Source organism: Solea senegalensis, linkage group LG16 (genome assembly GCF_019176455.1).
Source record: "Solea senegalensis isolate Sse05_10M linkage group LG16, IFAPA_SoseM_1, whole genome shotgun sequence".
Lineage (NCBI taxonomy): Eukaryota > Metazoa > Chordata > Actinopteri > Pleuronectiformes > Soleidae > Solea > Solea senegalensis.
Genome location: NC_058036.1, coordinates 10,733,463 through 10,758,889, shown reverse-complemented (window position 1 = coordinate 10,758,889; position 25,427 = coordinate 10,733,463). Strand labels below are relative to the sequence as shown.

The window sequence follows — 25,427 nt, the reverse complement described above, 5'->3', positions numbered from 1 at the left end:
GACGGTTGTGTCAGGTGGGGCATCTGGGGTAAAAAAATCACAAATAATCAAAAATATGCAGATTGTCCACTGTGGCGACCCCAAGAGAGGGAGAAAATTCAAACTGGATTTAGGTCACAGGTCACAAGCAGCTTATTTTTAGATTTTGGCCTTCTTTCAGCATAGCAGACCTGAGAGTGAAGTTACACTTTAATGTCTTCCTTTAAACCCTCATATGGTTTTATTAATTTCCCTCAACATCCCACACGGTTAAACTTTGTTCTACATGTTAAAGAAAACTACTCAAAGCAGTTCCATCCATTACCATAACAGTGGTTTCCCTCAGGGAAAAGAGTGTTTCTCAGTGTTCCAGGACTAAGAATAGAAAACTTACCTCAGAGGCTCTGTGTTTTCCACAGCAGAGCCTGAGCTCTGTTGTTCAGTCTCACTGACATCGCTGTGATCTGCTGGAACACCGTCACCCCAGGGTCCTCTGATCTTCTCCCCATGCAAAAGCTCATGGGATTCTTGATTGATCCCAGTGATCACCTAATAAGAGCAAGAAACAGGGACAAATATTGTCGTCGCTTAATTAAGTATAGGAGAATGTTTTTGTTGCCCTTGCAGGGTTGGTCTGTCACTTCATGTGAAGTTGAAACTTTTTATTGAATTATCCGAGGTTCCCTATGCTCGGCGTCTGAGGTCAGCATGTGAATAATGGCACATGCACATCAGTGGTGAGAGGACCTCAATGAGAACAGTGATTGAGGGCAACCATAGCACCTCATGTGTATTACACTGCTCCGTTGTCTTTATTAAATGACCGTCATTTGTATATTTCTTCTACCTACATAGTTCTACATGTAGTGGTGGTTTTGTGTGATAGCTATTATTTGTGGTAAATGGAGTCGGCCACATGTCTTCCACAATTAAACGAGCAGACAATTTAGTCTCATTGGTGTTTTATTCATTTATATATTAGTTTTATTCTTTGTAATGCAGAACCACATTCCTTGAATCATCTCCTTTATAAAAGAATATTCTGGAATCTACATCCCAGATTTCAAGTTCTTATCGGACACCAGTTTCCCCATAACCAGATCTAGTTTTCTTTAATCTGATCTAGAATGAATTTAGGTATTGCCCATCTCCAACAGGCCACCCCAGAAAATGAATGTTATCCTGTCACACCTGACATTAAAATATGTCCTTGATCAGTCTCTTGTGATAACATGAGATCAGTTATGGTTCTACCCACCCTATACAAAGACACAAAGTGATGCCACGCCAATATACATATACATATTATATATATATATATATATATATATATATATATATATACATATATATATATATATATATATATATAAATATATATACATATATATATATATATATATATATATACATATATATATATATATATATATATACATATATATACATATATATATATATATACATATATATACATATATATATATATATATATACATATATATACATATATATATATATATACATATATATGTATATGTATATGTGTGTATATATATGTATATATAGATATATGTATATGTGTATATATATATACATACAGTATATGTATATAATATATATATATACACACATATGCACATACACACATAATTGCACATCAATAATTTTAGCCATTACAAAAAATGGAATAATGTAATGATCAGTGTTAATATGGTGGTGGTAACTACAAATAAGTCAATGTATGAGCAGTGATTAGTCTGAAAAAAAAAAAAAAACCACAGTGAAACTGCAGTGGGTCAGGGGTTGTCACCTGAGGAGGTGGTCTGCAATTTGTTGTGAATTATTCATCTCGTTGATTCTACTGGATCTTTCAAACTTCTTTCTAATCCAAAATTTTTTTATTATATTATAAATGTTTATTATTCCAAGGGAGGTGCATGAAGTATGAAAAAATATGAAAATGGGTACCTGTAGGTCAGACAATATACACATTCTGAATCCAAATTTGACTAAAACTAAGGTTACTTCATTGTGGCCATTGAAAGAAGATTTCTAGCCTATTTAACTGAGGTTAAAAAATCAGATTGTGCCAATTCAAAATATTTCATTTATCTGCTACACGATGAGCTATGCTATTAGCTTAGTCAATATAAACTTAACCAAACAGTGACTTGGTTACTTGTTACATCTAAAGCTAATCTGAAACTGTAATCAAGGAGTTGAAAAGAGTCATTGCTTAGTAAATTCACATTTACCTTGTCTTGCATCAAATCTACTCCATTCCTCCAGTCCTCACAAAGAAGGGTGAGTGGTTGGTCATCTAGTAAGGTCTCTGAAGCTGGTGCTGGTTCAAGAGCAGACACACTCAAAACAGAAGGCCAACTCTGCATTTCAGTGTAAAGTGGCTCAGTGAACTGGAGTTCCTCTTTGTCTGGGTAGAACAGATCCATGGGTTCAATCAGGTCAACTACATCCTCTGCGGGAGAACTTCGATCAAAGTCTGCATAAAGGAAATCCACGTTTTTGGACTCATTATCCGTTTCATGACATAAAATCCCCGTCCTCTCGGTCAACTCTGACTCTACTGGATTGAACAGGCTCTGCTGTGTTTTAGTAGAGACAGTGTCTCGTGAGTCCTGGTCAGTATTCAAAGGTTGAGATGTGTCATGTGAAGAAAGAGTCCAACCAGTTAATTCCTTATCAGTGGCATCTGTCTCACAAGTGTCTTGAAGATGCTGACATTCTTGATTGGGTTCACCTATTTCCATGTTATCCATTGTGAATGGAATGCTTGTGTCTGGATTTGAAGAATTCATTAGACTGGGTTCATTTGCATCATCTAAATGCCAAGACATTTCAACAGGATTTCTGTGATCGTCATGACTTGAGTCACCATTCAGTTCACTTGAATTATGAGAGACACTGACATCTGGGTCGGTTCCACCAAGTCCAGTTGTCTCTGGCTGGTGCATCTCTTCACCCCCTGTTTGAGCTTGTCCGTCTTTGTCACATGCTTTTTCTTCACTCTCCTCTTCTTCCTCTTCCTCTGGCTCTGTGGAAATGGAGATCAGAGGAATACTTGGTGCTCCCTCTTGCTTAGTTGTATTTGTGTTTAGCAAAGTTCCATCTCTATCTGTGAGACTATTTTCTTGAAGATGCAGGCGGTACACCAAAACTTCTTGACTTGTTTCCAAAACCCCTTCGTCCTTTTCCAGTTTAAGTCTTGAATCGTCCCTATCGTCCCTATCCTCCCCAGAAGGATAATCTGTTTTTCGACATTCAGTTTCTACTGCAGCCTCCTCCTCAGACACTTTCACATTTTCATTTTGAACATTCATTGGTCCTTCATGGCCTTGTGCATCCACAAAGGAATCCACCAATTCCCGTAAACATTCATGTTCCTTATAAGTGCTCTCTTCAACACTGGTTTGTTTCGTAAGTTCTCCAAAATGGTCTGGGATTGGTAGATCATCATTGAGGTCGAGGCCAGACTGGTTAGTGTTCTCCATTTCAAGGGGATGGGCACCAGTGTTGACCAGCACATCTGGCCAAACATACAGTTCAGAAGAAGGTTCTAGCCTTTCGTCCTTTTCTTGAGCATCTGCTTCTTCTGTGAGTTCATCGTTGATCTGATCTCGTACCACATCTTGGTTTGCCTCTGTCTTTGTCAGTACTTCACCTTCTTTTTCCTTTTTCTCTGAATCTCCTTCACTTAGTTCCTGTGTTCTCCCCACTGATGCTTTTGAGTCAGTCTCATTATGCTCATACGATTGCTCATCGGCGTCTCTATCGTCTAAGGATGGGACAAATCCTTCATCATGGGGAGTAACATCTACAGGAATGGCATGGTACACGTCCCAGACTGTTCCACTGTCACACAAAGAAATGTCACTTTGGCTCTCACAAAACCTCTCCGACATTGCCCCAAAATCGCTCTCGATCCAGGACTCTGGTGAACTGACTGCTGAGTCACCAAGTACAGAATCAGTATTAACACACTCAGGCACTGAAGAGCTAGTAGTAGACTGAGTGTAAGATAGTTTGTCTTCAATGATCGGCTCCTTTGTGTCCTCAACCACATGGCTGGAGATTGTTTCCATGTGAGGGGAATCTGAGAGGAAGTCTTCAGTGGACCATGAGCGAGCTGCAGCTGGAGTAAAACGGGTTGACGTGGCACTCTTGTCTTCTGACACGGAGGAAATTAAGATTTTGGGTGGGGGTGGAACATAATCCCCCTGGAACCGGTAAGATCGCTCCTTTACTCTGCTTTGGTGAGGGTCATTCCTCGCCCTGTCAGCATCACTGTCGCGGAAGTTGAGTCGGCCCATGGAGACACTTCGTTCAATCAGCTGGCAGGGCTCCTCTGGCTGAGTTTGGGGGAAGAAAGAAGTTAGTGTATGTCAATGAATGCTCACACTCTTTGTTTCCAGTAACACAAGCAATATATATATAGACAAAATACATTTTATTTACAGATTGAATGGAGCAAGGAAAATATGCAAATGCATAAGGGGAAAGTGGGGGATTCTTACCTCCTCCATGCCAGGGAAGTACTCCAAGAACTGTGCCACATATGTAATAATCGACTGCTCGTCTGGTGTATTGATAGTCAGATCTGGGCAAATGAAAAAGCACACTTGCACACACTTGTAATGCACTGACATTTCATGTCATTGATAGTATGTTTTTTAACTCATAAGCCCCATACGCCGACTTAGTTTGCTTAAGTAACACTCCCAAACACACCACAAGTCTGATCTACTAGATTCATTAATCAAAATGTAAAGGTCTATTTATTATCAGTATATGTTGGTAAATTTGTTTGTTCTGATGTTGTTCACTCTGACTTGTGTGAAGAAATGAACGATGAACTGGTTGACCACGCCTCATTGCTGCTGCGAAGTGCATGAAATGAATGAAATTAAACCATAAACATGTGCAGTGATCGATCAGAATAATCATAATAAGAGCTCCTGTTGCAGCAGTGCACCTCAAAGAGCCTCGACAACTCCAGATTCATCCCTTGTTGATGTAAACATCACAAAATGTTCAATCAGGCAATAAAGTCGACTTTAAAGTAAGAATTCAATCTTATTATAACAAGAAACTTTCTCCTTCTCTTGTATCAAGCAAGAATGGCAGAGGAGTAAGTACTTGGTCATGTAGCAATTGAAGGCTTTGCAATTAACATTATAATACAATAATATACATAACATACAGTGCATGCTTTTGCTCATCAGGTCTCTGAACTTATGCTGGGTTTACATGGGGTGAAGTCATCACACTATTTATTGTGCTACTTATGGCTGTTTATTTTGAAATGTACTTTGCATGCATGCAAACAATATAATAGAGCTCCAGACACTGATGTTACACAACCAGGTTTATCTCACCGATATACAGTAGACACTAGACAGCACATAAATCAGGCAATATGTCAGAACACTTGTCTCTTCACCAGCTGTTTATATGCTAAAAGTGAAGATGGAGGATAGATGTTGTGACAAAACAGTCACAGACAGGGTAACGGGAGCGTACTTTACCGGATCCCCACAGATCCAGAGAGACTGTCGAGGTGAATCACTGCTGTGGCCTCGTCTGAAGTAAATTCTCATTAAAATCAAAAGCTGAATGCATTTCATCATGTCTATCATGTCCATTGTGAAGAAAGAGGACATTTTAATTTCATGTCATCTTGATTGTTTTTCTTCAAATCATAGAGTAGTTTGAGTAAAAGTATTGGTATCTATTTCAGTATCAGTATTAATAAGAGACAAGATCGGGGTTAATTGGTCTGACTAGCCCTTTTCCAGGGATGCATTATATGGACTTTTTGCCAATATCTGACATGGCGATATGTCGGGGGTGCATAAAAAAATAATATTTGGATAGAAGGCTCATTGTGTAACATTATGTTACAAATCTGTTTTAATTAGTGACCTGACAGAATAGGCATTAGATCTGTCACAATTGCTTTGTTTTGGTCTAACATACTTGCTCAACTGCATTTACTAGTGGTGTATATTAAACCCTTTATTAAACTTTATAAGACTTTATTAAAAATGGGGTTGTTGCCAAAAAAGAAGCATCGCTACTTAGGCTAATTATCACAGGTTAATGTGTAAAAGTTACCCTCAGGCTCCAGGAGTCGTGGGATACCGAGGCTGTAGTGGGCTATCCTGAAGGCGTCCTCCAAATTCTCCCTGGCATTCCTCAGCAAGGCCTTCCTCATGTCTACCTGGCTGGTGTCGATTGATTTGATGACAGCCAGGAAGGCCAGACCACTGGTCCAACTCTTCCCAAAGTCCTGCACAGCTACACCATACCTATTAACAAGGAGTATGTTTACATTGTTAGAAACAGTGTTAGAGAGGCAAGAACAGTTTCATATTGTGGTAATATGAGTGAGTTTTGTTGATGATGGGTTTAACTCCAACACAGCGCCGATGGCAGGTGAATTAATATTATTGAAATTTAAGTTTATATGATTCAGGAAAATCCTTGTACATGAGTAAAAACAGACACATCCTTGCATAGATTCAGTACAGTGTGTTGTGTTTCCATTATAAGCGATTGTTATAGGGTTTATTGAGAAAAGATCCATGCTCAGTCATGTCATTATTGAATTTAAGTGACAAATCCACTTGACACATTATAGTGTCACATTAGAAGTGGTTGTGGTTGTGGTTGCATACATTGCATACAACTCGTCAATTATATTTAGATACTGGACTTCATGTGTGCTTGCGGGAGTGATAACATTTACGAGGTTTCTTGAATGCATCTTGAAGCTGCTCCTCTAAGCTCAACATGCTGTAGATCTTGCAGAAGTAATCCAAATTTAACAAGGTCTGTAAATGCATCTCGTTAGCCGTTCCCGTTAGCTCAACACAAAGTGAAACTTGCATTTCTTTCACCCTACTCACAATTTAGGGATTGTGTCTTTAAGTGAGTGAAATATTGCCCACAGTGTCCACTTGTTTGGTCAATGTCTGAAATGTGTGCGAGTTGGAAAAACTTTGACAGCAACAACTCCCCAAAGAAAGCCCTCACTTACACCGGGATCTGAACTGTTGACTCTCTCGCTGTGAGGCAACAGTGCTTACCACTACTCCACTGTGTGGCTGCTACAAATTACCACAAAAAAAAAACAGAATTCTTGGAGCAAAAGTCTGGCGATACTTACTTGCGTGTTCGCTTCTGTACCCACTGTAAGAGTTTCTTAATGGCCTTGCTTTGTTCCTTTATGGCCATGGACAGCAGCTGCCTGTCATCTGACGGTGTGCTGCACAGGGACGTGTCAGAGTCAGAGCTGGTGGGGATGGACGACAGACTGGAGGAGGAAGGGAACTGACTCCTGATGTTCCCAGTCAGCTCCTTAATCTGGAGGCAGACAGAAAGATTACGGTTTGAATGATTAGTTACTTTACATTATGAGCACCATCCTCTACAGTGAACCTTGCTAATCATAATTCCACTGTTATTTCTAGCCAGATAAACTACATGCTAGCAGTCGGAGTCCTGGTTCCAAAGCTAAAGCAGGGTTAGGAGATTCAGTGCATTTCTGTATATTTGTCAAATTTAAATGCTTCAGGTGTGCAAATATTATTCAATATAATAGCTAGAACTAGCGACATATCCAGGGTGTGACCCCGCCTATCGCTCCAGCTGAGCTGTCAGCTGAGATTGGCACAGCTCCCCCTCGAAATATTATAAATGTTTTAGGGGAGTTGTTAACTGATAAGGTGAAATAATTTGGGTAAAAATATCTAAAAACTATTTTTTCAAAAAGATGGAGATCAAAATAATAACTACTGTACTCTACTGTGAGGATGATGGATGCAGATGGAGGTAGATGATCCATTTTGGTGACCAACCTCTAAATGGAGAAACCGAAATAAGAAGTGATTCCTTTGATGGGATGAAAATGGAAAATATTTTAATTCTCTCTAACATTTAGACATTATGGGATAAAATGTGGAGCAATCCAGAATTGAACAATTTAATTGTTGCCTTTTGCGATTTGTTAACTGCATTGTTTAAAATGCAATTAACAAATGCTGATTTGAAAACCATTAATTGTTCAGCTCTATTAACCAATTATGATTAATATTTGGGTTTCATGTCACAAGTCACATCCAAACATTATCTTCAGTAAGAAGTAGAGATGCACCGAAAAAGACTTTTAACACTGAAACAACACGACCAAAACAGGATGTTGTGATGACGCATGTAAAAACTGCAGCTAGCACGCGTCTATTCCCGCTTAGAGTCTTTCCAAGATCAGTTTGGAGTGAGTACACAGTGGAACAGCACCTATCAAATGCTGTGTGAGGTGCTCAGTGAGACGAGCTTCTCAGTCGCTTATACTACACTTCAAGTGACGGAGAGAGTAAGGTGATGAAGCAATGGCTCTGTCTAAATGGGGGAGGAGTCTGGGACAACGAGTCTTGCTTGTGGTTGTCCAGTTGTTGACAAGAAGGTGACAGAAGAGTGTGCTAGTGATGCAAGAGTGAACTCAGAAAGCCAATGGCATAATTAGATTTTTATATCCATCCATCCATTTTCTCCCACTTTATCCTGCCACAGGTGTAGCTGTGCCAATCTCAGCTGACATAGGGCGATAGACATGGTACACCCTGGACAGCTCACTAGTCCATTGCAGGGCCAAATACAACCATTCACTCTCACAGTCAATGTAGAGTGTCCAATTTACCTAATCCCAAATGTGCATGTTTTTGGAATGTGGGAGAAGCCAGAGAACCCAGAGAGAACCCACAAACACACAGGGAGAACATTCAAACTCCATTACTAGATACACTGGTTTACACCTGAAAAACGTGGCTTAGGGTTTAAACTTTAAATTCTTCACATCTGACTAACTGGTGGAAAAGTGCAGGTATTTAGCATAGGCTGGAAAACTGTCTGGAGAGTCGTTGGGTTAAACAATGCAGGTCATTCAGCCCTGACCTGGTTTCAGGTTGTTACCTTCACAAGCCTCTTGGATGAGAGGTGAAACAACTTCAGCTTAACTCAAGCAAGTCCAGTTGCCTGCGGCTAACTACTGAAGATGACTATCTAACTATGACATGGATGACTCAGAACCTTGACAGACATCCAGGCATTAATTCCTGTCTGACCTGTTCAGAGTAAATATTAAATAATGACGCTGCCTGGAAACGTGACATAAGGTAAAAGGTATCACATGATGCAGTAGGGCTGGGTCATATGAATTAGAAATCACAGGGCCCGGCCCTATGATGCAACTGTGCAAAGAAATACAGGAACAAATGCGAAAGTCATCAAAATCTATCCATCTACAAAGCAATTGCTAAAGCTCTGGGAGAGCAAACAACTGTGAGAGCCACTACAAATCATGCAAAAGCTCTTGGACGGAACCATGGTTTCTGCTCCCGAGCAGGAAATCCTGAAGGAAAATGTTCATAAGCAAGTGCACAATAAAGTCCAGGACTGAATGTCCTCGTTTAAGTCCTAAACATGAGTCCAGTGGAGATGCTTTGGCAAGTCCTTAAATGGACAGTTCATCCTCAAAAACCCTCCACTGTGGTCAAATTAAAAAATTGCTCTAAAAAAGGAGTGGGCTAACATTTCTTCCCAGTGATGTAACAGACTCACAGTGACTGCTAACATTGAAAGGCAGTTATTATTAATAGTTTTTTTAGGGCCATTCTTTTTTTTACATGGGATATTCAGGTGTGTGGGAGGTTATGGACATTTAATATATAGTTAGGGCTGGTGTATTTGTGAATTTCCTTTTTGTCTTTCAAGTTATTACATTGCCTGTTCAAATAAACATCATAAAGTGCGCTACAGACAATTCTCGAAAGAATGAATTACCTGGAAGAAGAGGATGATGTTCCATATGAGACCCAGGACGATGGAGGAGTTCCCATCAGCGACATCTGTTGCATCAATACTGACGAGCTTCACCTGAGGACACCAACACCCTGACATGACTCAACAGTTCAGCCCTTCATCCAGTGACACAACAGCCGACACACTGTGGAACTCACATTTCTCTCCTCCAGGAAAGACAGGACCTTTGCGATGTTGTTGAGTCTGAAAATGCGATGGGAGGACTTCTTATATCCCTGCAGCTGGAAAATAGATTAGAATGAGAAGAAAAAAAAATATCATTACGTAATTGACAGATAAAGTGATGCTTAAACAATAACCAGTCATGAAATGAATGTAAGCTAAAGTGAAAATAAGACACAAACATAAGAATCTAACCAGCTTGCATCCGGACAGCTCCTCCAGCAGAGCCATGAGGATACGTCCATCCTGAATGTCGTGGAACAGGTCATGGACCTCAATGGGAGGGTCACACTAAGGGCAGATTAGAGAGATATTTTTTTGTTACAGCACTTATAATACAATACATTTTAAAGAACGCAAACTAGACATGTAAATAGAAAAAGATATAAATTAAAAAAATCAAAGAAAATATAAATATTATACTACTATACAATATTAGAGTACATTTTTGAAGAAATAGCAGTGGGATTGCTGCTTTCTGCCCGAGCTGACGCTAATCTGGCAACATGACTTGGTATGAATGAGAAGTTGAAATGATGAGTTCAAGTTTCCAATTAAATACCTGGATGTTTAGGTGAAAAGTGAAAATAAGGGCAAAACGACAGACCGTAGGAATGTTGAAAACATAACAAAAATATGAATTTTTCATAAATTACCTATGAGGGCTGATGTTGGAGTAATGAAAGACGGTGGTATGAATGAGACTATCTCACTTTTTTGATGCTCTTAATCAGTTTGACTAACACAACAAGAGAGGAGCAAAGAAACCAAACAACCTCAAACCATTAAAACAAACACTTAAACTGATTAATTATTGAAATTGTTTTTCATTGTAGCAGAACTAAATCATTTCTTTTATATTTTCACATAACAAATACATTCACTTTATTAGGTACACCTGTTTAATTGCTCATAACTCACAACATTGCGTTTTTTTTTGTTTTATTTATTTAAGTGATCTACAGCGATTTTCACACAACCGTCCCACGTGTTTACAGAGAATGGTCTAAAAAAAGATGTGATGTGTAGTTGAAGTAGGGATACATAAATAATACATACCCTATATATGTGTATATGCATACATACAGTATATTTGTGTGCCTGTGTTTACATCAACAACCAATGTTTATATATGTATTGTTGATGCCAGCGGTCGACTGGTTTGAGATGACAGAGGGGCAGCAATCACTCAAATCTCAAGGTATGAAGATTACATATGAACACACGTCACCTTTGAAGCAGCAGATAACTACACGTGGTGCAACTCCTGCCACTTAAACAGGTGTCATCTGTACCTAATAAAGTGGCCAGTGAGTGCACATACTATAGAATCTGCTGTCACAGGCCTCAACTATGCAGATGTAGCTTTAAAATCAGCCAGTAACCCTGCACAAACATGAAAAACAATGTGAAAATGGTGAATAGGTGAAGAGTGGCAGGGTTAAAGTGACCTAAGACAACAGAGGACAAATGTATGATTGTTTGTCAGTGGGTTAGAGATTTGATGCGGAGCCAGAGAGACTAAAAGAGAGGCTCATTGTGTGAGAGAAAACAGAAGACTTGATCAGACTCCCTCCACGCTCACCAACTCAGCTCCCATTTTAACACGTGACAGAAACGACACAGAAGCTCAGGAGTGAAACAACAAATCTCCAAACCAAAAGCAGCCCGTCAGTGGGAACCCTCTGTGGAAGCCCACGGGTTTATATAAGTTACAAGTCAGCACTTTCCATTTAATGTGAACGGTCCCGAGTGGTCTATCAATTTCGAGGTTTCTTTCATTTGACGGGTTAATGAGTCTTAGGCTGTAGATACACAGGAGTGATGGAGGGAAACAGAAACAACAACAACTTCACTGTAGGGCAGAGTCATAGGGCTTAAGCATTGTATCACACTAAACTCAATTTACAATATCAATCAATCCTTTTTACAAACAAGTTCTGCTTTTATTTAGCTTTTATTTTCCCATTTGAACAAAATTTCCCATTTGTGTTAAAGTGCAACAGAATACAAGCCTCGTATCTTAACTAAGTGGGAGTTAAAGAGAAAACAAATCCCCCTAAACTTCAACTGCAAATTAATTGATAAAATCAAATGATTGCCCATCTCCATCTCCACTCTGGAGCCTCCTCTGCTGTTAGCAGCTCACATTAGCAATATGTCAATGGGTGTTACAGCAACACCATCAAGACCGAAACTCGAATTTTTTTATAGATTATTTGATTAATTGATTACTAAATGAATGGTCAACAATTACGACGATCGATTCTCTTTTTTTAATTGAATGTTTTGCACTTTATTTATCCCCTTAGGGAAATTCCTTCTCTGCATTTAACGTATCGTGCACAGTTACAGGAAAAATCTCATCAAACCTTCTCTAAGTGCAGGTTCATCCATCGGGTGAAGGTTCTCTTCTGCACCTCCTCTCTTTCGACTGCAACACAGAGAGAAGAGGAAAAAAAAGATTTCAGTTATTTATTCTAAAACCAATCTGCTCGATGTTGACGTCTCATTTTTATTTATCTAATTTGCTTTTCTTGTTTTTTTTTATGGTGTGGTATGATGTTTTAGGCCTTATTTTATTCATTTATTTAACATGTATTTCATTGCCTCACGTGAGCTTTAATGTATTTTTTTATTATCCTGTGGATGTTTTGGATAGGATTGGATTGGAATCCTGTCACAGTTCAATCAGCGTAAACCTTGGTGTGAAGAGAGAGGCAGATCAATATATGGATTTAATACAATTGAAAATGAGTTTGATGATGTTCTCAAATGTCTTGTTTTGCTCAGAAACTAAAATCATTCACAAGCATGAAACCAGAAAACGTTCATATTTAAGGAGCTAATAAAATTGGAGAAGTTATTTTATTAATTTAAAAATAGGGAATCAACATAATTGACGACTTTTTACTTTTTACTTTTTACTGACTCTATATGACGAGAGGCGCAGAACAAGCACTCATTCATTCATTCATTCATTTTCTACAGGTCAATTTAGAGTCAACGATCTCCAGAGGAACCTGGAGAACCTGCAGAAAACCTGTAAAAATATCAATAATGGGCTGTGAGATTTGTTTTGCAGTGTAAGACATGGCAGAGATCAAGTTTAACAGGTGTAAAATGACTGTATCTAACTGATGCCTGTATCTTTAGATCCTCAAGGTTGTGATATAATGATCCCTAATAAGTTATTATAATGACAGTTGACCTATTGAAAACGGACTTAATATCCAAGCTCAGCTTTGGGCTGAATCTGCCGCACCACACTGCACACAGCAGACATATGGGTGGAATGGAAACTAGAGAGAGAGAGAGAGAGTGTGTGGGAGAGGATATGGATGTGTTACCATGGCAGCCAAGTCAGCTGTAAATCATCTTTATGTCTTTTATTGCTCACTAGAGGCAGTGGGGCTCATTCTACACAAGAGTAAAGTGATGTGGAGCTGCTGTCGTGCTACTGATGGTTTCCTCCACTAATAGAATCATGACCTGATGAGGAGACACAGATCTGCATTAGAGGGGGAAGAAAACACAGATACAGGATGATGGAGGTCAAGTATGGAACTGTGAGTCACTAACTGGTCAATGAGCCGCTTCAACAAAAGGGCAGAAATGTTTCCACTGCATTTTCCCCACTGTTCGGAGAGAATGTTGGTATGCAGGAGGCGTAGTGGGTATAATACAAAAATATTTGTCATCAGAAGCAGGGAGGTGGCAGACAAGAGAGGGAGGCGAGACCACAACACAGAAAGAGGAGGTGAAGGAGAAAAGACAGATGAAGTAACACTGCTGCAAAGAAGACGTCAACATACTGCCCATAAGTATGTTTATATACGTGCACAATCACTTTAAAATAAAATAAAAAAATATAGGGATGCAACGAACATTCACTTCATATCCGTGGTTCTTGATGGAGAACATTCCACCGTGACATCACTTCCTGTCGAAGACTATTTATGGTGCTGCCCCGTGTGGCATCACTGTCTTGGCTTTGAAATTCCAACCACACAACTTCAGCGTCATATAATCCCCGTGACGGAGGATTATGGGATGTCCGAGACAACGGTGGCCGCCTTTAACTGTCATCTATTCTGACAGAAACACTGACACATCTCTTAAACTTTACAAGCTCAGTCTCAGCTGATGCACACGCAGACAACAGCACCGTAAACACAAGTACGACCATGGAGACCAACACACACCAGTCGTCTGAGCCAGAGAAAGAACTGCTCAAAAATGTACTACTTAGGTTCCCACCAACTTTGGCAAGAGCTCCTAAAAACTGACATATTTCCTCCACAACTATTTATAGAAGACACTCCTCTTCTACTGGCTACATTCAAATAACAAACAAGGATGTTTTTTATTATTATTATTATTATTTAACGTTTATTTTCACGTTTATGTTAGCATGGCAAGTGCCAGCAAAAACTTGTAAAGATAAGGGAAGAGGGTGAGAACAAAAGACACATACATCAACACATTAAAACAGGAACACATATGTCAATGAAGTATTTAGAAACTTAAATACAGTGTCAAAAAAAACCCCAACATTTATAAGAATTGCCTTTAGAAACAGAGATAATAGCATGTGTTTTTGGTAATTAAGTTCCAGTCACATAGTGCAGCAAATGAAAAGGACAGTTGTACAAAGCAAGACTTGGTTTCGTGATACAAGCTGTGTCTCAATAGTCAAGGCTGTGTCCTTCAAGCGTGCAGGTGAGACGGAACCCAGACACTGTGAGATATCAGACAGCCTGGTCCACACCACATAAACTCCAGCAGGCTGTACACTGAGAGGTTAAACGCTGCCCTTCACAGTTTAAAGACCTGAATCCCAGTTCTTCCCGCCCCTCTAAACCTAGCTGATAAAAAGCTGATATATGTCAATATGATCCCTCCATCTTCTACTGCTTTATCCTCCACAGCAGGGTCACGCGGTGCCAATCTCAGCTGACAGAGTGATCGGTGGGCTACACCTTGGACAGTTTGATATCTGATATAAATGTAAAAATATATATATACATAAGTAATAAAATTGCAGTTTGTTTAACTCCGGTGGCGAAGTGTGAAGTCAAACCGAGCCATCCTAGATACAGGACAGTCTGCGGCGCAACAATGGATCAGGACGGACTTTGAGGCGGAATGTTTCATTTTAAAAAGTTACCCGAAGTGTGTGTGTGTGTGTGTGTGTGTGCACGTGCTGTTTCACTTCCTCCCTCTTTCTCTCCATGTGAGTTTGTGTTTTCTCTCTTGACTTGTGTGCATTTCAGTCTCTTTTTTTGTGCCAAATTCATACTTCACAGGTGATAAACTGGGTTTACAGTTTAAAGAAAGCCATTAAAAGGGGACATATTATGCAAAATCAACTTTTTAACCATTTTAATACTTATATTTGGGACTGTGGAGGCCCTACCAGTCGCCAAAGTGTGGAAAAAGAATACTCAGTCCTTTTTTTGTGGTCCCCCTTAGTGTAAGTATAGGCGATAAAACACGCGATGTTGAATTCTCTGTGCTCATGACGGCAGCAAGCGCATTTAACCGCGAATGTTACCACCCCACCAGTAAGCTCCACCTTAGCTCCACCTTAGCTCCACCTTGTCCCTGCAAGAGTGCTGGCGAGGGAGGAAGAGAGGTATTATGTCAACGCGGAGGGACAAGTTTGCTGTTGGTGGCTGCACAGTGGAGCACAGTGTTTTACACAAACTTCCATTTTATATATGAAGCTAATGTGCCGGATAAAGTCAGCAAACGTGTGTTTGTGTGTTCGCACCACTTCACATCAGACTGCGGCCAGTGGTCGCTGTATTTAGTCAGCAACCGTATTTCACCGACATACAAACACACACAATTTTAAGAAAAGGTCAAATGGAGCTCATAACTGACCATTCTGACACGTCCTAATATATAAATATTTGTTCCGTACGTCCTCCATGACCGAGCACAGACTCAGTCTGATACAGTCACATACAGCAGCTGTTTATGCAGCGATTAGCGGTGGCGATCAGTGGTGCTGTCCCTAAGTGTTTTTAACTGATTTACAGTTCGGGAGTGTTCAGCTCGATCCTTGTGTCGGACGTCTCTTCCTGTGACGGCACTCTCGCTGTTTTCCGCACACACTGCCATGTTGATATTGTCAGAGAACTAGTGGAGGGAGGGTGAGAGGAATGGAGCGGAGGAAACAGAAGCTGTGTGAGCGCAGTAAAAAGGACAAATCAGAAACCCCCTGTAAGAAGTGGGTGTGTGTTTGCCTGTGTCTCATTTGCATGTAAAGGGACCACGCACAAAACCGAGCATTCTGAAAGGGGCGGGTTTAGCAGGGTTATTGAACTGCTATGGTGCTTCATCCTTATGGTATTTTGTCACAGACATGTTCATTAGGACACCCGGGAACTATTTTAACTTGGAGAAATAGGGTATAATATGTCCCCTTTAAAAAAAATTTTTTTGTGTTGGTTCTACATTCATTCCATGATTTTATATCAATAAATATCTGCTTATATATAAGCTTCAGGTTCATTTTCGTGATTAATTACATTTTTAAATCGATTGACAGCCCCAATACATAGAAATAGAACCACAGCACAATCCATCTCACATACAGCGCCACCTATGGAGGCAGAGTCAGACGTACGCGGTCAATAAATCAAAGTTTTTTTTTTACCAGACTCTGCTGCGCTACATCTGCAGCTTAATTAAACTGTGAATGTAAACGTAGTGAGTGAACTGGAGCAGATCCAGTAAAAGAATAGAGGTTTCTCCAATTAGAGTTCCACGGTCTTGAAGCCATGCTGAAAATGGACAAAGTCCACGTTCAGTCTTGCTTCTTGAGCCAGGACGATAATTATTCTAATTATTAGTATTAGTATTATCAAAGAAGCAAAAAATAATAATGTCAGTTTAATTGAATATTGAGTCAGGAGATGAAGCGCATCACGTAGAACATGTTCAGACAGTTTTGCTCGGGTGAGTGGAAGCTCCAGTGCGCTCGTGTAAGTAATCACACTGGGAATATAACTCGATGAAATATTCATCTCACAGTTATTACAGGGGCATCCTTTTAGACTGCACTGCGGCATCTTCTAAAAGTATTATGTAACTGCACAGTTCACAGAGAGGCTTTTGCTGCTCCTGACTCTGAATCACCATGTTACCTTTAGGGTGTGAAGTCAGCTTGTGTCAGATTTGTGTAGAGAAGATGCAGCAAAGTGAAAAAAAATGACCATTAATGACCTTTTCCATTACACAGTACTAGCACAACTTTATTCTGCTTTTCCATTAGGGACAGTACCTGGTACTAGGTGCTTTTCTTGGTATCTGCTCCGACAAGGTTCCAAGCCAATTGCAGCCTTTGGAATTTCCTACCATGAAATTATTCACTGATACATTTTCTACTGCTTTATCTTCCACATGAGGGTCACGGGGAGTCAAGTCCAGTTTGAAATGCAAGGTCAGTCCATCACAGGGCAAACACACAGAGACCATCAACCATTCACTTTCTCACATTTACACCTTTGGTCAATTTAAATTGGGGATCGGCGACAATTTTACCCACGATTCACAGTTGGGGACAGCCGGCGTGGCACAGACCCGACCTCAGTCACTGTCAATCAAACACGTTTGGATTTTTGAGTCGACTCTGGAAACAGTCGGGAAGTGTGTTCTGATTACTGACCCAACTGCAAACACATGTGGCCAACAGTCAATGACAAGGAGTAGGTGGGACACAGGGAATAGACCTGTGTGCAGCTTTAGATCTCCATACATCTCCTACATTGTGATATAGTCTAAAAATATCCAGATATTATTTATAAGCTGTATCACCCAGCCTTAGCACCCTATAAATAAGAAATCATTCCTCTACCATGAGCCTGATCCTCAACTGTACTGTATGAAAAAAGGAGTAACTGCTGCTTTAACACGAGCAGCAGGTTGTGCTGTACCAAGCACAGTGGTTGAGCTCATGCTGGTGGGAGGCAGAGCGTGGGAGAGAGAGTGAGAGAGAGAGAGAGAGAGAGAGCTCCAGGCTTTTGTTTTGTCACACTAGTTGCTCATCATACAGAGAAACATAGCTGAACAATAATCACAGAGTCTGACTTAAAAACTGTAGCATGGAATCCTACATTTACAGTGATGTGTAATTAAAGCAGTTTCCAATAACCAGAGCCTTTAATGTGTCAGGTTTACTATATTATGTTTGCGGTGGTGTTTGTGTCTATTCAAAATACAACTGAGGTGATTTCCATAACGCTCGGTGGAGGGACGAGACAGGATACATTTAAGACAGTAAACATGTTTGTATCCATTCTGAGTAGCAGATTTTTAAGCATATGGACAGCAAAAAACAAAACAAAACACACAAGAGCCGATTTTTCGATTCTGATCGGATTTTTACAGATCTGTTTCCGGTTCTGTTTCGGACCACAGGGTCGTGACTGATTTCTCCTTGTGTGCATGTGAGTGAGATGGGTTGCAGGTGTGCATGTTAGAGTGAATGAGGTGTGAATGAGTCTAAGTGGATCCTGGGAGCTGATTGGTCCTGCACAGGAGGAATCCTATTATAGGCGACATAGACTGGAAGCTCCAATTAACGCTGCGTTTGTGTGTGTATCTGCGTCATTACCTCGTTTATGAAACCCTAAAGTTTCAGAACAAACAGTTCAGCCACTGCTGAGAAAATAGGGTTTTATTGTTTTCCTGGGCTCTGCGAAGCGGATCGGCACTTCCGTATGTTGATGTTGTCATCAGAAATCCTCACCACTCCTCTCACCACCGTAGCGCCTCCTGGTGCGGGCACTAGTCCGGGCACATCCGGTTGCGTACATTCAACCGCAGAAGAAGAAGAACTACTCTCGTTGTAGCTGCTGAGATGCAGAGCATCCACCGTGCCAGAGGGGGAGCTGTGTATCTGAGAGCTGGCCTATCTATTACGTCACTTCCAGGTACCTGGCCAATCACAGGACAGTGGGAAAGCTCTCGTTGGCTGGCCAATCACAACACAGTCCACATTCTGGGGGTGTGATTTTGGTCTGAAACAGCGCGGCTGACGAGAGCGTCATTGAGGAGATATTTTGATTGGCTCGTTTGCAGCAATTAGGAGGTTTTTAACCATGAAAACAAGTTCATAAATCTAAGTAGACCTCCATAACTAACATATATGTGTGATACAAGCATTCTATGTCACCTTTAAGAGGCCTGAACATCCCAGCTACAGTGGACTTCCTCAAACCACTCACAGCCAGCAGCCACTCTGTGCTTGATTTTATGGTTTATGGTTAGGTTGCAATTCTACCAACATAGTACCTGGTACTTTAGTACCTGCTCTGATGAGGTTCAAAGCAAGCTGAGCCGATACTATGCATGACGTCACCAGACTGCAGGCCACTGATAGGTCAGAGCGCCGTCACAGGAAGAGACGTCCAACACAAATAATCAAGCGGAACAGTGCCCTACTGATCAGTTAAAAAGACTTGGCAATCCAATTACCAAGGATATTCAACAGAGGAGTCTGGTGTATTTAGCGACAGCACTGCTCATCGGGATCGTGAGCAGCGTCACAAACCCTGTATTTCAGTCCAGTGATCGTGTCAGACGGAGTCTGTGCTCCAGTCATGGCGGAAGCACTGAACAAATATTTTTAAATCAACTGATTCTTATGATTCAGTTACACTGAAAACAACTGCTTTTATAAGTCACTCATTAGTGTGTCGCAGTGATGACTCCGCCCATGTTGAGTAGGAACTATTTAGTAGTGGAAAACCAACCTGAACCGTGCCGAGGCGAGCTGGGACCATAGGTGGAAAAGGGGCTTTAGTGTGTGTGTGAACCAGGACTGGACAAAATTGTGAGCTGACCAAGTTCTAAGACAATACAATGATTTTACAGAAATCTAAAAAACACATTTTCACATTTTGTGTTCCACCTTCTGTTCATTTGTACGCATGTTACCTTGGTAATAATGGTAGTGGCACGCTGCATGCATGCGGTAGGCTTCTGCTCTATTGTTTTTCATCTTTTGGGGCCATCTGTCCACAATGATAACCTGTACATCCAGTCAGGCTATACTCTAACATAACAAATTACAGGTGGCCTCGCTCTCTAGTGTCACACAATGGCCATTGAGGTCACTCCACGCTCGACATGCACGGGGGTGCGAGGGTCGTGCTGCCTAGTGTGTTTTTCTTGTTGCTTTAACATCGTCAGATAAGTCTTTTTAAATGTGGAGGTACAGTATGTGCTTTCTGTCCAACGAGCAGGGACTTGGTGTTTCTGTGCCATAATCAGCTGCTTGACAGTGGTCTTTTAAACACACATAACCTGTCATTGTGTGACACTGCGATACAAAAGCACATGAGCATTTACAGGTGTTGTCTGAGGGCACGTCCACTGTGTCAGCTGTCAACTGGTGGAGCCACGCTTTCTATTAGAGACACTGTAAACAAATGAAGAAGTCTTGTGTAAATCTGTGTGTCTCCGTCTCTCTCAGCACACCGCGTGACCCTCATGTGGAGGATAAAGCGGTAGAAGATGAATGGAAAGATACCGGACAGCAGAGAATTAGAGCTGATATACTTGTGATTACGGCAGTTTTTTTTAAGGCCTAACTAGGGATGAGCGTTTTAAACTAGCCACTGCTGTAATCTCTGTAATCTAGGTACTTAACAGACTGGAGTTGTACTGTGGTCATTTGCATTGTCCATCATAAAGAAAATATTAAGATGAATAGACGTGAATAAAAACAACAAATTACTCCAATCCAGAAATAAATATCCTTTTATTAAGACTGTGTTAGCTAGTTTAAATGTTACTTTGTTTTCTAGCCCCCAAATAACTCCTTAGGTTAAGTTAAGAAAAAGGAAAAGTAAGGGTTTCTATGGGTTGGGGATTGTTTTAGATTTATAATAATCAAGTGTTAGAATGAGTATAACAACACTAGTATGAAATGATGCTTGACGGCAGGAGCATGTGTTAATTATTGCTTGTTAAAAGGCTTTGAGATGAAATGGGTGAGAGGCTGAATAAAGCCTTCATTCTTCTCCAGCACACTCATTAAATCAATTACTTCCACTTAACAGAGCAGTTGCTGGTCTGCTCCTCTAAATTCTTGTTTGGCAAACTGACAACACTTACAGATTATGACATTTTCCCACATGCTTTAGGTTTAAATAGCAGGGCAGATAGTGTTCAATAAGAAATGACACCAGACCAACAGGAAATGAAGATGACTTCGAAGTCAAAGGCAGATAAAAGTGACGAAGAAGAGCAGGAATGGATTTTTATCAAAGTTTCTTCATCTACACAAGAATGACGGTGTTTCTAACTAGGAGTGGCTAATACATGGATATTATATCTTTATGGTGGTCTTAGATTTATATAAGTATCTGTGATAATTATTCCTGGTTTTAAAGCCAACTGTTGCATTGGTAATCATCACATTTATTATATTGAATAAATTAGTGAAATGCACTAAATTAAATATTATATATATGTTGATTAAAAAAGACATGCAATCGACAAAATTGTATTTAAAAGAGTCACTTAATAACACACTTATTTTTAAGCCTAATTATTTGTGTTACAGAAGAATTTTACCATTTTTATAGTCAATGTCATTGTTTCCAATACACGAAAATATCCTTCATTTAACATTAAAAAGCCAAAGAACCAAGGCAATCAGAGATGGACTTCATCCCATTCAGGCCACAAGCCTCTGTCGGCCTCTGTTGGTCATATTGGCAAGTGCGGAAACACAAACAGACAAACACACAGAGCCACTAAAAACAATATTTCACTTCCACTGTGGGGTGAAGTAATAAAGCAGGTATTATATGCATATATTTTTATTACAGAAATATTTTATAAATTGATAGCGAATTAACAGATACCATGTTTTCCCTATTTTTAACACTAGCTGCAGTAGATAGCGTTGTTTCCACTGGTCCGTAAACCTGGTAACATCTACCTTGTGTTTGCAACGGTAAAGATACAACCAGAGTTTACACCCAGGTCATTCGACTCAGCTTAAATTGGCTCATAATGTCACCATTTGCCTATTTATTTTGACAGTGTAGTCGCCGATCTTAAACAGTCCACGCATTTCCCAGGGTGACCTTATAAAAGTGTAACCACAGTAACTGTCATTGCTCTCCATGGTGATTTCCTCCGTTGTGTCTTGTGCTTCAGTTGTTTACAGCACACTGTGACCACAAAGACAAGTCAACGTTGGAACACATGCACAACTCTTTCTAGACAAAGAAGTCCTAAAGTGTGGCAAGGCCTCCACTATTGGCGCTTTTCCACTGTAGAGTTCGAGCACGACTCGGCATCAGACTCGTTGTTTTCCATTACTGTACTATCTCCTCAACGTGGGCAGAGTCACCATAGCACGGCTACACAACACTGCCGTGACGTTGTTTAAAACACGACACAAACACAGACATATTCAGCTCGCTTGCAACTTCGCCAAAGTAGAGTTCAGCCGAGCCGAGTCGTGCTAGAACTGTGTGCGTCACATGACTTTGTTTTCAAATACAATCGAGCCTTTCAAACTCTCCATCTGTGCGTGAAAATGAAACCACCTGAAAATGGAACACGACACACAACACAAATAAATGTGCATCGGTGAAAACAAAGATCCCGTGACCACCATCCAGGTACTGTGCACCGTGTATTTGCATGCTGGGACAAACAAGAAGCGCCTTTCCTCCTCTGCAAATGTGATATAACAACAATGACAAGTCACTGTAGTAGTAAAACTGAAACTGAAAAGTAAATGTTACTGGGACACAAGTTGTAGCTGATAAGGAGCAGTGAAAACGCTGAGGCAGGTTCAAAGGTCTCTATTTCTGCACATCCAAACTAAAAAGAAGCCCCGGAGTTTTCAAATGTTTTCAAAGCTCCATGGTCGGTGTGAACAGCAGGTGTTTCCGAGCAGATTTGACCCAGCCTTGACCCAATGCTTCACATTCAATGAATAAGACGGGTTTTTCTTGAACAAGCGGTTTTTTGTCAATATTATCATTCATAGCTAATAGCTATTACAAACACATTTTTGAGCCAATTATCGTTATCGGCAAAATCCCAAGAAATATCGGGTTATTGATTTCCATCAATATCACAGTGAACTTACTTTAACTTTGAAATATAAACAAACAAGTTCACACAATGATGAAGTCGATCAGCTCCACACGACTATCTGTGTCAGTAGAGCAGTGTCTACAATCTCGTGTCACATGGCGACACTCCCGCACTGCAAACAGGAAGTGATTTGTTTTACGTCAAGAAAGAGGGCGGCAACAGCGACTTTGTGCTAGTGAAGTGAGACAAATACGAACAGCAAGTGTGTTTACATGCAGTCCAATTTTAGTCGGACTAAGAAAATAATTCTCAATGTCGTTAAGAAAACCTAATTATTACCGTGGCGTCTTTCTTCCGTCTAATTTGTATCACATCAACATTTACAGCAGGTTTACTGAGACTCTGCAAGTTGTCCGATTGTCTTAGTCAGACTGCGACCTTAGCTCCATTCATCTGTGCATGGAAACGTACCGTGTCTGCTTTGATGTCTCTTCCTGACTTTAGGGCCCGTACACACGAGAAAGAGTGTTTTTTTTTAATATCACATCTGCTTTCTATCAACACAGAAACAGCGTTTCCCTTGCGTTTTCGAATGTAAACAACCAATACACTACTACCCCTCTCCTGCACTTGCATTCACCGTCACTTATCTTTGTCATCGTCTTCTTCTTTCTCTTAGTCACTCTGGACTTTTTTCATTCCGTCTTTGTTTCTGTGATTGCAGTTTATTTATTTAAGGAAGGGTTATTGCATTCACCTAAAATCATTTGTTTTCAGAGTCTGTTTTTATGAGACAATGAGATAGCGGAGCAGCTTCCCATTTGAATCGCTGAGCTGAAAGCAAAGACGTCCCAGTTGTTCAGTTTAATCCAGTTAGAGAAATTGGGAGATTCTCCTGTCTTTAAGTCACACTGATGGAATTGTTATTAGTCTGTGGACTCTGCACAGGCACCTCAGGACTCTGCGGTTGTTCAGACACACAAGAACACTCTGATCTGCTGGAGATGGCAAATGTTTATTCAAGAGCATTTGAGTAAATACGGCACGCTTCATGGCTATAAAATGATGCACTTGAAATACTACACATAGGAAACAATCAGGAGATTGTGAGAAATACTCGATCCCCGGGGGGCAACTAAGGAGCCGGGACATAGAAGCGTACTGCAATTGTATTAAGGAGCAAAAAATATATAGCAAAAACAGACCCGAAAAAAATCTCATAAAAACAGAGCCTTTTTACAAATGATTTTATATTTTATATAGCTTTTGTTCTTATTCAAATAAGGATTATTATTATTTATTTATTTTATTTATAAGTCATGGGGGGTTTGTGAAGAGATTTCTTGAAACAATGCTGTGTTTATGAAAAACTTTATCAAAACAACCAAGGAAAACTATATTTTAGGAAAAAAGTCCTCTTTCCATTTGGATAAGACTTTTAAGGGAAGTTTAAAACTTCTTCCACACTTGTCTGTTCATACACTGCGTGGATTTCGAAGAGTAACCTGATGAGCAGAGACTGCAGGAGCTCTGAGGTAAACACAGACATGTGAGCTCAAACACAAACAAACAAACAAACAAACCAAACACCAAAAACAAACAAACACACTGGAATTACACTTCCCCAGAGCCAAAGAAAGAAAGAAAATGTGAGAATCGCAGGACAAACTGTTTGCAGTGAAGTTCTGCGTGCGTGGCCAGGCCGTGGGAGCTCTCTCTCTCTCACACACACACACACACACACACACACACGTCCATAAAGAGAAAGAGCAGTAATGTGAGGTTAAGTGCTCAGGATGCTCGTACCTTGCAGATTCTGCACTCGGATGTCGCTGATTTGTCCGATAAACTCCTCACGCTCGAACCAGTCTTCCCACTCGTGTCCAGCCATCATGAGTGGAGCTGCTGCTGTTTCTGCTGCTGCTGCTGCTGCAGGATCCCCGAGTAAAACACACACAAAGCTGCTGCTTCTTCTTCTTCTTCTTCTTCTTCTTCTTCTTCTTCTTCTTCTTCTTCTTCTTCTTCTTCCACTGCAGCGGGGGACACGGCTGTTTATAGTCCGGGTGGGCGACAGGGAGCCATGCGAGCCGTGGACACTGCGTGTGAGTGTGTGTTTGCTGCAGTTCTCTGTGCTCGGCGGTGCAGTCCTCTAACAAAGCCCCGGGAGATGAGTGCGGGACAGGGGGAGGAAGGAGCTGCAGCACCTGGTTGGTATTTCCGAGGTGGGATGGCGCTGATCCAGACCCCGCCCACTCACCCCCATACTCTCCCTCTCCCTCTCTCTCTCTCTCCTCTCTCTCCACTAC

The 25,427-nt window shown here is 40.6% G+C and overlaps 1 protein-coding gene across 2 annotated transcripts in view; it reads right to left on the bottom strand.

Annotated features, from left to right (window-relative positions):
* The window catches only part of clmna (calmin a), a 28,502-nt gene extending 3,434 nt beyond the window's left edge, over positions 1-25,068 (bottom strand). For both annotated transcript variants that reach the window (XM_044047656.1, XM_044047657.1), the window contains exons 1-10: positions 24,928-25,068; positions 12,414-12,475; positions 10,237-10,332; positions 10,017-10,100; positions 9,841-9,933; positions 7,169-7,365; positions 6,115-6,308; positions 4,515-4,597; positions 2,238-4,349; positions 374-528 (exon numbers count right to left, since the gene is read on the bottom strand). In XM_044047656.1, coding sequence (XP_043903591.1) covers positions 374-528; positions 2,238-4,349; positions 4,515-4,597; positions 6,115-6,308; positions 7,169-7,365; positions 9,841-9,933; positions 10,017-10,100; positions 10,237-10,332; positions 12,414-12,475; positions 24,928-25,015 — 3,164 coding nt within the window. In that variant the 5' untranslated portion in view covers positions 25,016-25,068. The remainder of the gene's footprint in view (positions 1-373; positions 529-2,237; positions 4,350-4,514; positions 4,598-6,114; positions 6,309-7,168; positions 7,366-9,840; positions 9,934-10,016; positions 10,101-10,236; positions 10,333-12,413; positions 12,476-24,927) is intronic.
* Between the last annotated feature and the right edge of the window lie 359 nt (positions 25,069-25,427).